This window comes from Oncorhynchus gorbuscha, linkage group LG01 (genome assembly GCF_021184085.1).
Source record: "Oncorhynchus gorbuscha isolate QuinsamMale2020 ecotype Even-year linkage group LG01, OgorEven_v1.0, whole genome shotgun sequence".
Classification (NCBI taxonomy): domain Eukaryota; kingdom Metazoa; phylum Chordata; class Actinopteri; order Salmoniformes; family Salmonidae; genus Oncorhynchus; species Oncorhynchus gorbuscha.
Window position 1 is genome coordinate 58,123,857 of NC_060173.1, and position 12,195 is coordinate 58,136,051.

General features: G+C 42.6%; 1 protein-coding gene across 3 annotated transcripts in view; it reads left to right on the plus strand.

Annotated features, from left to right (window-relative positions):
* The window catches only part of LOC124040426 (la-related protein 1-like), an 82,308-nt gene extending 72,784 nt beyond the window's left edge, over positions 1–9,524 (plus strand). For all 3 annotated transcript variants that reach the window (XM_046357605.1, XM_046357616.1, XM_046357625.1), the window contains 6 exons: positions 52–158; positions 603–760; positions 1,055–1,199; positions 4,367–4,476; positions 4,710–4,837; positions 7,053–9,524. In XM_046357605.1, coding sequence (XP_046213561.1) covers positions 52–158; positions 603–760; positions 1,055–1,199; positions 4,367–4,476; positions 4,710–4,837; positions 7,053–7,268 — 864 coding nt within the window. In that variant the 3' untranslated portion in view covers positions 7,269–9,524. The remainder of the gene's footprint in view (positions 1–51; positions 159–602; positions 761–1,054; positions 1,200–4,366; positions 4,477–4,709; positions 4,838–7,052) is intronic.
* Positions 9,525–12,195: the final 2,671 nt, after the last annotated feature.

Here is a 12,195-nt window from a genome sequence, read left to right on the forward strand (position 1 = left end):
TGGGTACTGTTTGTGGTTAACTGTCCTCTCTCTAACCCCCCCTGTCTTTAGACCCCCAGGAAAAGGAAGACCAGGCACAGCTCCAACCCCCCCATGGAGTGCCATGTTGGCTGGGTGATGGACTCGCGGGAGCACCGATCTCGCACCGCCTCAGTCAGGTGAGTCAAGTCCCCTCATCTCCTGTTGCTAACGTTTGCACTTGTTCATATTGCTACAGAAGTCTTTTTGTTATGTCTTCTTTAGAACATTTCAATGCTATAAGAATGGTTGAGGTCGTACAGAATTGTTTATCACTTACACATTGGTACATGTACTTATACCAGCGTTTCCCAAACTCGGTCCTGGAGACCCCAAGGGGTGCATGTTTTCTTCTTGCCCCCCCCCCCCCCAGCACTACACAGCTGACTCAAACAATCGGATCCCAATGATGAGTTGGTTATTTGAATCTGCTGTGTAGTACTGGGGCAAAAACCAACATGTGCACACCTTGGGGTCCCCAAGACAGAGTTTGGAATTGTTTACTTATACACTTTTCATACAGGTTTAATTTGTCAGTGGTGTTTGTATGTACTTTTAATCACTCCTCTTCCCTCTCTCTCCAGCTCCAATGCCAGCCCCTCAGAGGGTACACCTGTATTGGGGGGAATTGGCTGTACCCCCCAGTCGCTCCCCAATTTCCAGCACCCCTCCCACGAGCTGCTCAAGGAGAACGGCTTCACACAACACGTTTATCACAAGTACCGTCGACGCTGCCTAAACGGTACGCATAGCTACCCATATTCTTTCCCCAAACAAAGATCACACGCAGGCGCGGCAGGCACGATCACCCATTCAGAGACTAGAAAGTAACAACACATTATACTTGTGTGTAAATAGTTAGGAACACTGCGCATAGAAACAATAGCTGTTGCTTGCTTTGTCACACAGGTTTGCGTCCCAAAAGGTCAAATGGCCTCCATAGTGCACTACTTTTGAAATTATAGGAAATAGGGTGGCATTTGGGACACAGATAGTGTCTGACTGACCTTTAACCCCTCCACCCCACTAATCACAGAACGCAAGCGGTTGGGCATCGGCCAATCCCAGGAGATGAACACGCTGTTCCGTTTCTGGTCGTTCTTCCTGAGGGATCACTTCAACAGGAAGATGTATGAGGAGTTCAAGCAGCTGGTGGTGGAGGATGGCAAGGAGGGATACAGGTAATGCTTCATTTCATTCTTCGCTTAATTACTTACCAATCTACCAATTATACACAGAACTTTGATTGTAAAGAGCTTAAAATTGCATGTTGGGCAAGGAGAGTGCAATGTGTGAAGGCTCTTGACCCGTAAAATTATTTGGGCCTAAAATTGAGTTTGGGAAGGGGAGGCAACAGGGGCAGACACTTGTTCCAGCCCTGCTCTAACACACCTGACTCAATCAAGCACAGGGCATTTTCTGCCAAATAAATTCTTGGGTGGTCCGCCTAAGCGTTTTTTGTGTACACAATTATTACAGTGTACACAATTATTTTTCAGAAAGAAAAAAACAACTTTTTGTGTAAAACATCTAAAACCAGATATAAAGTATGTAGAAAAGTTAATGGACCTACTGAACTACAATATAAAGGCAACATGTGAAGTGTTGGTCCCATGTTTCATGAGCTGAAATAAACAGATCCCAGACATTTTCCATATGCACAAAAATATGATTTCTCTCAAATGTTCCTGTTTAGTGAGTGTTTCTCCTTTGCCAAGATAATCCATCCACCTGAAAGGTGTGGAATATTGAAAAGATGATTTTAACAGCATGATCAATAAAACATAAGGTCACTAAAATGTTCAGTTTTGTCACATAACACATTGCCATAGATGTCTCAAGTTTTGAGGGAGTGTGCTATTGGCATGCTGACTGCAGGAATGTTCATCATAGCTGTTGCCGGAGACTTTAATGTTCATTTCTCTACTATAAGCCACCTCCAATGTTTTAGAGAATTTGTCAGTACGTCCAACCGGCCTCCACACCTGGCTTCTTCACCTGCAGGATCGTCTGAGACCAACCACCCAGACAGCTGAGGAAACTGTGGGCTTGCACAACCAAATCATTTCTGCACAAACTATCAGAAGCTTATCTGTGTGCTCGTCATCCTCACCGGGGTCTTGATCAGACTGCAGTTTGGCGTCATAACCGACTTCAGTAGGAAAATGCTCACCTTCGATAGCCACTGGCTCGCTGGAGAAGTGTACTCTTCCCAGATGAATCCCGGTTTCAACTCTACCGGCAGGCAGTGTGTATGGCGTCGTGTGGGTGAGCAGCTTCCTGATGTCAACAGTGGTGGTGGGGTTATGGTATGGGCAGATGAAAACAATGACATTTTATTGATGGCAATTTTAATGCACAGAGATACCTTGACAAGATCACATTTACATTTACATTTAAGTCATTTAGCAGACGCTCTTATCCAGAGCGACTTACAAATCACCCATGTTTGGAATGCTCTGGATTGACATGTACGACGGCATGTTCAGGTTCCCGACAATATCCAGTAACTTTGCACAGCCATTGAAGAGGAGTGGGACAACATTCCACAGGCCACAATCAACAGCCTCATTAGGCAAATGGAGGTCACACCAGATTCTGACTTTTTACATTTTTTATCCATGCCCCCATCATTTTTTATGGTATCTGTGACCAACAGATGCATATCTGTATTCCCAGTCATGTGAAATCCATAGGTTAAGGCCTAATGAATGTATTTCAATTGACGGATTTCCTTATTTAATTGTAACTCCGTAAAATCAGTGCATTTATATTATTGTTCAGTGTGTCAGTGTGTTCTTCTCACTGTCAACTGTGTTTATTTTCATTAAATATTTGTGTAAATATTTGTATGAACATAAAGAGTCAACAACTGAGACATGAACTGAACAAGTTCCACAGACATGTGACTAACAGAAATTGAATAATGTGTCCCTGAACAAAGGGGAGGTCAAAATCAAAAGTACCAGTCAGTATCTGGTGTGGCCACAAGATGCATTAGGTACTGCAGTGCATCTTCTCATGGACGGCACCAGATTTACCAGGTCTTGCTGTGAGATGTTACCCCACTCTTCCACCAAGGCACCTGCAAGTTCCCGGACATTTCTGGGGGGAATGGCCCTAGCCCTCACCCTCCTTCTACAGGTCTTAGACGTGCTCAATTGGATTGAGATCTGTGCTCTTCGCTGGCCATGGCAGAACACTGACATTCCTGTCTTGCATTAAATCACACACAGAACGAGCAGTATGGCTGGTGGCATTGTCATTCTGCAGGAAGGGTACCACATGAGGGAGGAGGATGTCTTCCCTGTAACGCAGAGCGTTGAGATTGCCTGCAATGACAACAAACTCAGTCCGATGATGCTGTGTCATAACGCCCCAGACCATGACGGATCCTCAACCTCCAAATCGATCCCGCTCCAGAGTACAGTCCTCGGTGCAACGCTCATTCCTTTGACAATTAATGCAAATCTGACCATCACCTCTGGTGAGACAAAACTGTGACTAAGCAGTGAAGAGCACTTTCTTCCAGTCCTGTCTGGTCCAGCGACTGTGGGTTTGTGCCCATAGGCAACATTGTTGCCGGTGATGTTTGGTGAGGACCTGCCTTAAAACAGGCTTACAAGCCCTCAGTCCAGCCTCTCAGCCTATTGCGGACAGTCTGAGCACTGATGGAGGGATTGTGTGTTCCTGGTTTAACTCGGGCAGTTGTTGCCATCCTGTACCTGTCCCGCAGGTGTGATGTTCGGATGTACCGATCCTGTGCAGGTGTTGTTACACGTGGTATGCCACTGCAAAGACAATCAGCTGTCTGTCCTGTCTCCCTGTAGTGCTGTCTTAGGCGCCTCACAGTATGCACATTGCAATTTATTGACCTGGCCACATCTGCAGTCCTCATGCCTCCTTGCAGCATGCCTAAGGCACGTTCACGCAGATGAGCCGGGACCCTGGTCATCTTTCTTTTGGTGTTTCTCAGTCAGTAGAAAGGCCTCTTTAGTGTCCTATGTTTTCATAACTGTGACCTTAATTGCCTACCGTCTGTAAGCTGTTAGTGTCTTAACGACTGTTCCACAGGTGCATATTCATTAATTGTTTATGGTTCATTGAACAAGCATGGGAAACGGCATTCAAACCATTTACAATGAAGATCTGTGAAGTTATTTGGATTTTTACAAAATGTCTTTGAAAGAGTTTATCATCTTTAAGAACTAATAATCACCAAAATAAAAGCTAGACAGTCAGGGTGGGTGAATAGAAAATTCCAGGACCACTACTAGTGTTAGTAAATTGGTGTTTGTTTAGTCGATCACCACACACAGCTGATTAATACCTGTTGTCTGTATTGCAGGTACGGTTTGGAGTGCCTGTTCAGGTACTACAGCTACGGACTGGAAAGGAAATTCAGGCCAAACATTTTCAAGGACTTCCAGGAGGAGACCATGAAAGATTACGAAGCTGGTGAGATGCATCACCTAGGGAACCTCAACACATTAACACAGCGTGATAACTCTCGATTTGGTTACTACTGTTCCTCCACAATGAGTACATTCTGTGTACCAAATGGAACCATATTCCCCATATAGTGCACTACTTTTGACCAGAGCCTTATATAGGGAATAGGGTGCCATTTGGGTCCTTGGCTTAGACTTCTCCCTAACACCTGCCTGTATCTGTGTCCCCATCTCCCACAGGCCAGCTGTATGGACTTGAGAAGTTTTGGGCATTTCTTAAATACTCCAAAAACAAGAACATGGGGATCGACCCCAAGTTGCAGGAGTGCTTGAGCAAGTTTAAGCGTCTCGAGGATTTCAGAATCGATGTAAGTAGGGAAACCTGTCAAAGAAAGTGAAATGTTCTCTTCTACTTTTTACTACTAGGGAAACCTGTCAGTTACATTTTGCCTTCTACTTTTTACTACTAGTGACACCTGTCAGTTAAATGTCTTTGGTACTAGGGAAACCTGTCAGTTAAATGTCTTTAGTACTAGTGAAACCTGTCAGTTAAATGTCTTTAATACTAGGGACACCTGTCAGTTACATTTTCTCTTCTACTTTTTACTACTAGGGACACCTGTCAGTTACATGTCTTTACTACTAGGGACACCTGTCAGTTACATGTCTTTACTACTAGGGACACCTGTCAGTTACATGTCTTTACTACTAGGGACACCTGTCAGTTACATGTCTTTACTACTAGGGACACCTGTCAGTTACATGTCTTTAATACTAGGGACACCTGTCAGTTACATGTCTTTACTACTAGGGACACCTGTCAGTTACATGTCTTTACTACTAGGGACACCTGTCAGTTAAATGTCTTTACTACTAGGGACACCTGTCAGTTACATTTTTTCTTCTACTTTTTACTACTAGGGAAACCTGTCAGTTAAATGTCTTTACTACTAGGGACACCTGTCAGTTAAATGTCTTTACTACTAGGAACACCTGTCAGTTACATTTTTTCTTCTACTTTTTACTACTAGGGAAACCTGTCAGTTAAATGTCTTTAGTACTAGGGAAACCTGTCAGTTAAATGTCTTTGGTACTAGGGAAACCTGTCAGTTAAATGTCTTTGGTACTAGGGAAACCTGTCAGTTAAATGTCTTTGGTACTAGGGAAACCTGTCAGTTAAATGTCTTTGGTACTAGGGAAACCTGTCAGTTAAATGTCTTTGGTACTAGGGAAACCTGTCAGTTAAATGTCTTTGGTACTAGGGAAACCTGTCAGTTAAATGTCTTTGGTACTAGGGAAACCTGTCAGTTAAATGTCTTTGGTACTAGGGAAACCTGTCAGTTAAATGTCTTTGGTACTAGGGAAACCTGTCAGTTAAATGTTCTCTTCTAATTTTTACTACTAGGGACACCTGTCAGTTAAATGTTCTCTTCTAATTTTTACTACTAGGGACACCTGTTAGTTACATTTGGTCTTGTACTTTCAACCAAGCATTTCACTGTAAGGTTGTATTTGTATACCTGTTGTATTCGGCAAATACAACAGGTATACAAATACAACCTTGCAGTGAAATGCAGAATATAACAGGTATACAAATACAACCTTGCAGTGAAATGCCGAAAACAACAGGTATACAAATACAACCTTGCTGTGAAATGCCGAAAACAACAGGTATACAAATACAACCTTGCAGTGAAATGCCGAAAACAACAGGTATACAAATACAACTGTAAGAGGCATTTCCATGTAAAAGGACCAATGAACATTTTTAAACCATATTCCATCCTAGCAATGTGGAATAAGCAAATGCTTTGCATTCTGGTCAAACCAATGGAAAAGGGATCAAAACGCAATCATGTTGAAGTAATTTCAACACTTATATTCATTTTGGATAAATGATTTTTCTTCTGTAAGATTAAGAAACATTGCCCTGTGCCTTGTAATTCCGTTACCAAAAACCCACACATATATTTAAGATATTTTCTCATTTCTCTCCCTCATGAGGGAGGATAATGAATGTTCACAGAAGTAACAAGTAAAGGTTGACCTACCAATTAGTTAGTGTTTTTGCTGACATCAAGTTTATGAATTATTAAGTGATTAAAACTCGTAATTATGTTACCAGAATTACAGTAGTCGGTACTGGTACCCCATGTATAGCCATGGTATTATTATTTTTCTCTCAGTTGTTGGTAAGTCATTATTTCACTGATAGTCGTTGTGGTTTACGAAGCATGTGACAAATACATTTTGATTTGCATGTCATAGCTGACACCCATTCTTTCTGCAGACATCTTTTGAATCTTATTTCGAAGCAGATATTTAACAGTTTTGAAAAAATGTGGTCACGTGAAAATTGAGGATGATTTTAACCGTAATTCTGTTGCCACACTGCATCTGCACAGTTCATCCAGTAAATGTGTTTCTGTGAAATGTTCTGTGTAAATTGTTCAATTGTGCATAGTTCATTGCTTTGCTAAACTTTGAAATCAATGGTTTTTGTTTAGCATAGATTTGAAAGTGAAAAATCTGACAACGTGGAATTGCCCTTTTAGAAAGTCCCACCATTGTCCTTCATTACAGCCCCCGATGGAGGAGGGAGGTCGCAAGAGACACTCATCCAGCGGAGACTGTCGCCGCCGCCACCCCTCCCAGGGCTCAAGCCGCCCCCACAGCCAAACTGGCTTCGGCCCCGTTCGCCCAGGGCCCCACCAGGGAGGATGCCAAAATCAGCAGCCAGAGCCAGCGCCCGCAGCCCAGACCTCGGCAACCGCATCAGACGCCCAGCCACCAAAGTAACCCCAGACAACCCTCAGCCACTTGGATCAACTCAACATCATTGAATATTTTCTGCGCCGCGCGAATGACTTTCTGACGAACAGCTTGTAATTGAATAAATCAAGGCTCTTCCATTTTGATTTATTTAGTTTGAAACACACAGCGTTTTGACTTATTAGTGACGAAACTGAATGACTATTGAAGGATTGGATTTTGCAATCCTTGGCATATTTTCTCCCCGTGGTTACAATGTTTGACATGGTTTCTGAGGACGTTTGATGGCAACTGCGAACCTTGTGATTCCTTTCTGTTGATGGACCCTCTTTCCACTTCACACCATCTAGTTGGTGGATTAGAAATTGATCCGTTGAAAAATACATATTTAACTTGTTTTGCGCGAGAGAGAAATAGAGGGAGAAAAAATAGAAAACACCAAACCAAATGATGAAAAAAATGACTTGTACCAGTCCCTCAGTATGAACAAGATTGAAAGTTGCCTTATTTTTATGTTTTTCCTGCTTTACTTGTGCCCGCCACCGTAATGTCGATTGTACAGCATTGACAATTGCAAATATGCAACGTTGGTCACCACCTACAGTAGTGGCCACTCAGTGACTCCCTGCCTGCCAAACAGTTTTGAACGCAACCTGCTGAATGTGTCATCAAGCCCCACCCCTCAGTGTGTTTGCAATTTGTGGTGCTTTGTGCTGAAACGCTTTGCTGGGAGGGCGCTCCTGACATCCCCCCCCCCCAAATCTATCCATCCATCAATCACCATTGAGGCTACAGGACTGGAATCACAGATCCGGATTACTTGAAAAAAAAAAGAGCGGAAAGGTTTATCAGTAGATCTGGTGTGCTGCGGTGGTTGCTTTGGGGAGACGTGCAGCGGGTTATGTTCTGCTTCCCAGGGCTAAACAAGGCAGGGTTTCAGTCTGCAGCTTAGCATGGCCTATAACATTGCATCTCACTAGCGCTTCCACACACACACCCCTCGTATGTTTTTTTTCCAGAGGATCTACTCTGTTCATCTGGAGGAGTACAACCAATGGACAGACTGTCTCCCTTCTGACCCCTGAACCCAACCCACTTGTTCTATTCCCATGAACATCTGACTACATACAGTCAGATAAACCATAATAATCTGGTGTGGATAACATCTTCATCTGACAGAGGACTGATGATATCAAATAGATGAGTGATTAATTTTTTCTTCACCAATGTGAATTGGACAGAAGATGACTTTCACCTCCAGGCGACTTGTTTTATTTTTTATAGAACCGTTTATATATTCGACTTGCATGTGTACATACTTATTTTTCTTCTTTTAAATGGTCTGAAATTAGGCTTTTTTAAATTTGCTGTGTTTCTAGCTATGCTATGGGTATATGGTCCTCTTTAGTTCAATATCAATTGGCATAAATAACAGAACTGTTCCTTCTGCTGGAGGTTGAGAAGGGATTCATATTCACAGGTGGTTCCGCTGTGTCAAAATTTAAAACAAACATGACATTGGCCATTCTATTTTCATTAACTGTCATTGTTGAAAAAGTTGCGTTTTTACGAGAATTAACTTTCTTTTTAGCTTTTTTCCCCCCTGTCTTGTGGGTTTAACTCAAGGGAACTGTGAGTCAATTGAGTGTGCTTGTATGATTGATTGAATCACTCAAGAAATTGTTTACTCGAGGAATAAAGACATAACTTTCTGAATGCACCCCCAGTGAATGTCCCCTCTCACTCGTCCTAGACCAGGATAGAGGGGACAGGTAAGATCTGTCCTTTGGGGTCCAGTCTAATCGTTAGCACAGTGCATCAGGCCCTGTGGGTGGAACCGTTGGTGCTCCAATGAGCAGGACACCAGACATGGCACCCCCTAGTGTCAGATGGGCTGGCGAGAAAGAGGGGAAGGGAGGACGTAACCCACTTTGGGTTTGTCAATATTCAGAGGTTATGAATGGCTATGATGTCTGGGGACTGAAAGAAAGGACAAAATTCCATAAAGCCAAATAAATGAAAATAGCTGTATATGAACCATAGATTTTTTTTATAGTTCATTACCATTACAATATCCTAGGCTTGTCATGAGGGGGAATAAAATAATAAAACCAAATGTAAAATACTTGAATAAGATCTTGTATTATAGCATTTAATATCCATAATATCTGCTTTGTAGGCTGTGATTTGCTATTGGTGTTATTTGTAGTAATTGTGCTGTTCCTTATATAAAAAAAAATATATAAAAAAAACATTAAATGGACAAAAAAAATTAAACACCAACTCTGTCATCGTCCTGTTATTTACTTGTCTGTTCCCTGTAGGGTATTCCAGAAAGCAGTTTCATTGAGTTAACAAGCTCACTTTGATAAACTGACACTGTTTTTCTGTAAGATTTTTAAAATATTTTTTTTAAGCTACATTTGTATATTGTTGGTTGTTGTCAACTCACTGGGTATGTTTGAGCAGTAATGCTAACAGCCGACTGCAGAAGAAAGTCTACGAGTGATTTCGGGGGAGGTGCATCTGCAACAGCTGAAAGTTGGACACTGTTGTGGTTTACCTACAGCAAGGCTCCAACCCCCATACCACACATTTACAAACGTACAGTTATGACTATAACTACTGTTCCCTGAAGGAGAGAAACTAGGTACAATACAGTTACAGGGAGCTTGCGTGCTAGCGCCTTCTACTGAAGAACATTAGAATCACGCCTGACAAGGCCAATGAACACCGTGCCTAACTGTAAGCCTCACCTTCCACAGGCAATAAACCAGAGGCACGGATCCATTCTTTCAATTCAGAACCGCTCTTCACCAAGCCCAGAACTGGGCAGCACGTGGCCGAAGAGGTGTTCCTCATAGTAGTTAGTAGTTATAGTTATAACTGTACATTCCCTTTGTCAACTTTGTGCAACACAGCTATGGGGATAGCCCCAAGCCAACATCGAATGAAATGGCCCACGGACGACCACCCAGAGTTCCAAGCCAACCTGTGGTATTTGGGTATTGCGCAACCCCTGGTCCACTCAATGTACATGCATAACACTCATACCAGACACAAGGCATCTAACCTCCGCTGTTCCTCAGAAGCAAACTGAGCCGAAAAGGGTAGAGCTAGAGACCTCTAGGACATAGTCATGACTTAGTCTGCGTTAGGACACATCACCTTAGAGTCGCCACGGGTAACTTCCTACAAGAGGTGAACAGAACGCGTGGAGATCTCCAACATGTTTAGTCAAGACCAAAGCCACGAGCAGTGCAATCTTGTAGGAGAGGATTCAGTGTCTATTGATTCAAATGGGTCCTCACACAGCACATCCAAAGTCAAATCCCAAGTGGGTGCAATAGGTTTAGAAACTGGCCTGAGACGGCACACACCCTTTTAAAAACCCTGGAGTGGCACCAATAATTCTCCCACATGACATGCTGTAAACACCCGCTATTTACAGTTGAAGTTGGAAGTTTACATACACTTAAGTTGGAATCATTAACTTATTTTTCAACCACTCCACAAATGTCTTGTTAACAAACTATAGTTTTGGCAAGTCAGTTAGGACATCTACTTAGTGCATGACACAAGTAATTTTTTCCAACAACTGTTTACAGACATTATATAACTTATAATTCACTGTATCACAATTCCAGTGTGGCAGAAGTTTACATACACTGGCTTTAAACAGCTTGGAAAATTCCAGAAAATGATGTCATGGCTTTTGAAGCTTATGATAGGCTAATTGACATCATTTGAGTCAATTAGAGGTGTACCTGTGGATGTATTTCAAGGCCTACCTTCAAACTCAGTGCCTCTTTGCTTGACATCATGGTAAAATCAAAAGAAATCAGCCAAGACCCCAGAAAAATTATTTTAGACCTCCACAAGTCTGGTTCATCCTTGGGAGCAATTTCCAAATGCCTGAAGGTACCACGTTCATCTGTACAAACAATAGTACGCAAGTATAAACACCATGGGCCCACGCAGCCATCATACCACTCAGGAAGGAGACTGTCTCCTAGAGATGAACGTACTTTGGTGCGAAAAATGCAAATCAATGCCAGAACAACAGCACAGGACCTTGTGAAGATGCTGGAGGAAACGGTTACAAAAGTATCTGTATCCACAGTAAAACGAGTCCTATATCGACATAACCTGAAAGGCCACTCAGCAAGGAAGAAGCCACTGCTCCAAAACTGCCATAAAAAAGCCAGACCACATTGCAGCTATTGCTGCTATTTTTGCAGCTGCAAATACCTTTTGGAGAAATTTCCTCTGGTCTGATGAAACAAAAATAGAACCGTTTGGCCATTATGACCATCGTTATGTCTGGAGGAAAAGTGAGGAAGCTTGCAAGCCGAAGAACACCATCCCAACCGTGAAGCACGGGGTGGCAACATCATGTTGTGGGGGTGCTTTGCTGCAGGAGGGACTGGTGCACTTCACAAAATAGATGGCATCATGAGGATCGAAAATTACGTGGATGTATTGAAGCAACATCTCAAGACATCAGTCAGGAAGTTAAAGCTTGGTCGCAAATGAGTCTTCCAAATGGGCAATGACCCCAAGCATACTTCCAAAGTTGTGGCAAAATGGTTTAAGGACAACAAAGTCAAGGTATTGGAGTGGCCATCACAAAGCCCTGACCTCAATCCTATAGAAAATTTGTGGGCAGAACTGAAAAAGTGTCTGCGAGCAAAGGAGGCCTACAAACCTGACTCAGTTACACCAGCTTTGTCAGGAGGAATGGGCCAACATTCACCCAACTTATTGTGGGAAGCTTGTGGAAGGCTACCCGAAATGTTTGACCCAAGTTAAACAATTTAAAGGCAATGTGTATGTGAACTTCTGACCCACTGGGAATGTGATGAAAGAAATAAAAGCTGAAATAAATCATTATCTCTTCTATTATTCTGACATTTCACATTCTTAAAATAAAGTGGTGTTCTTAACTGACCTA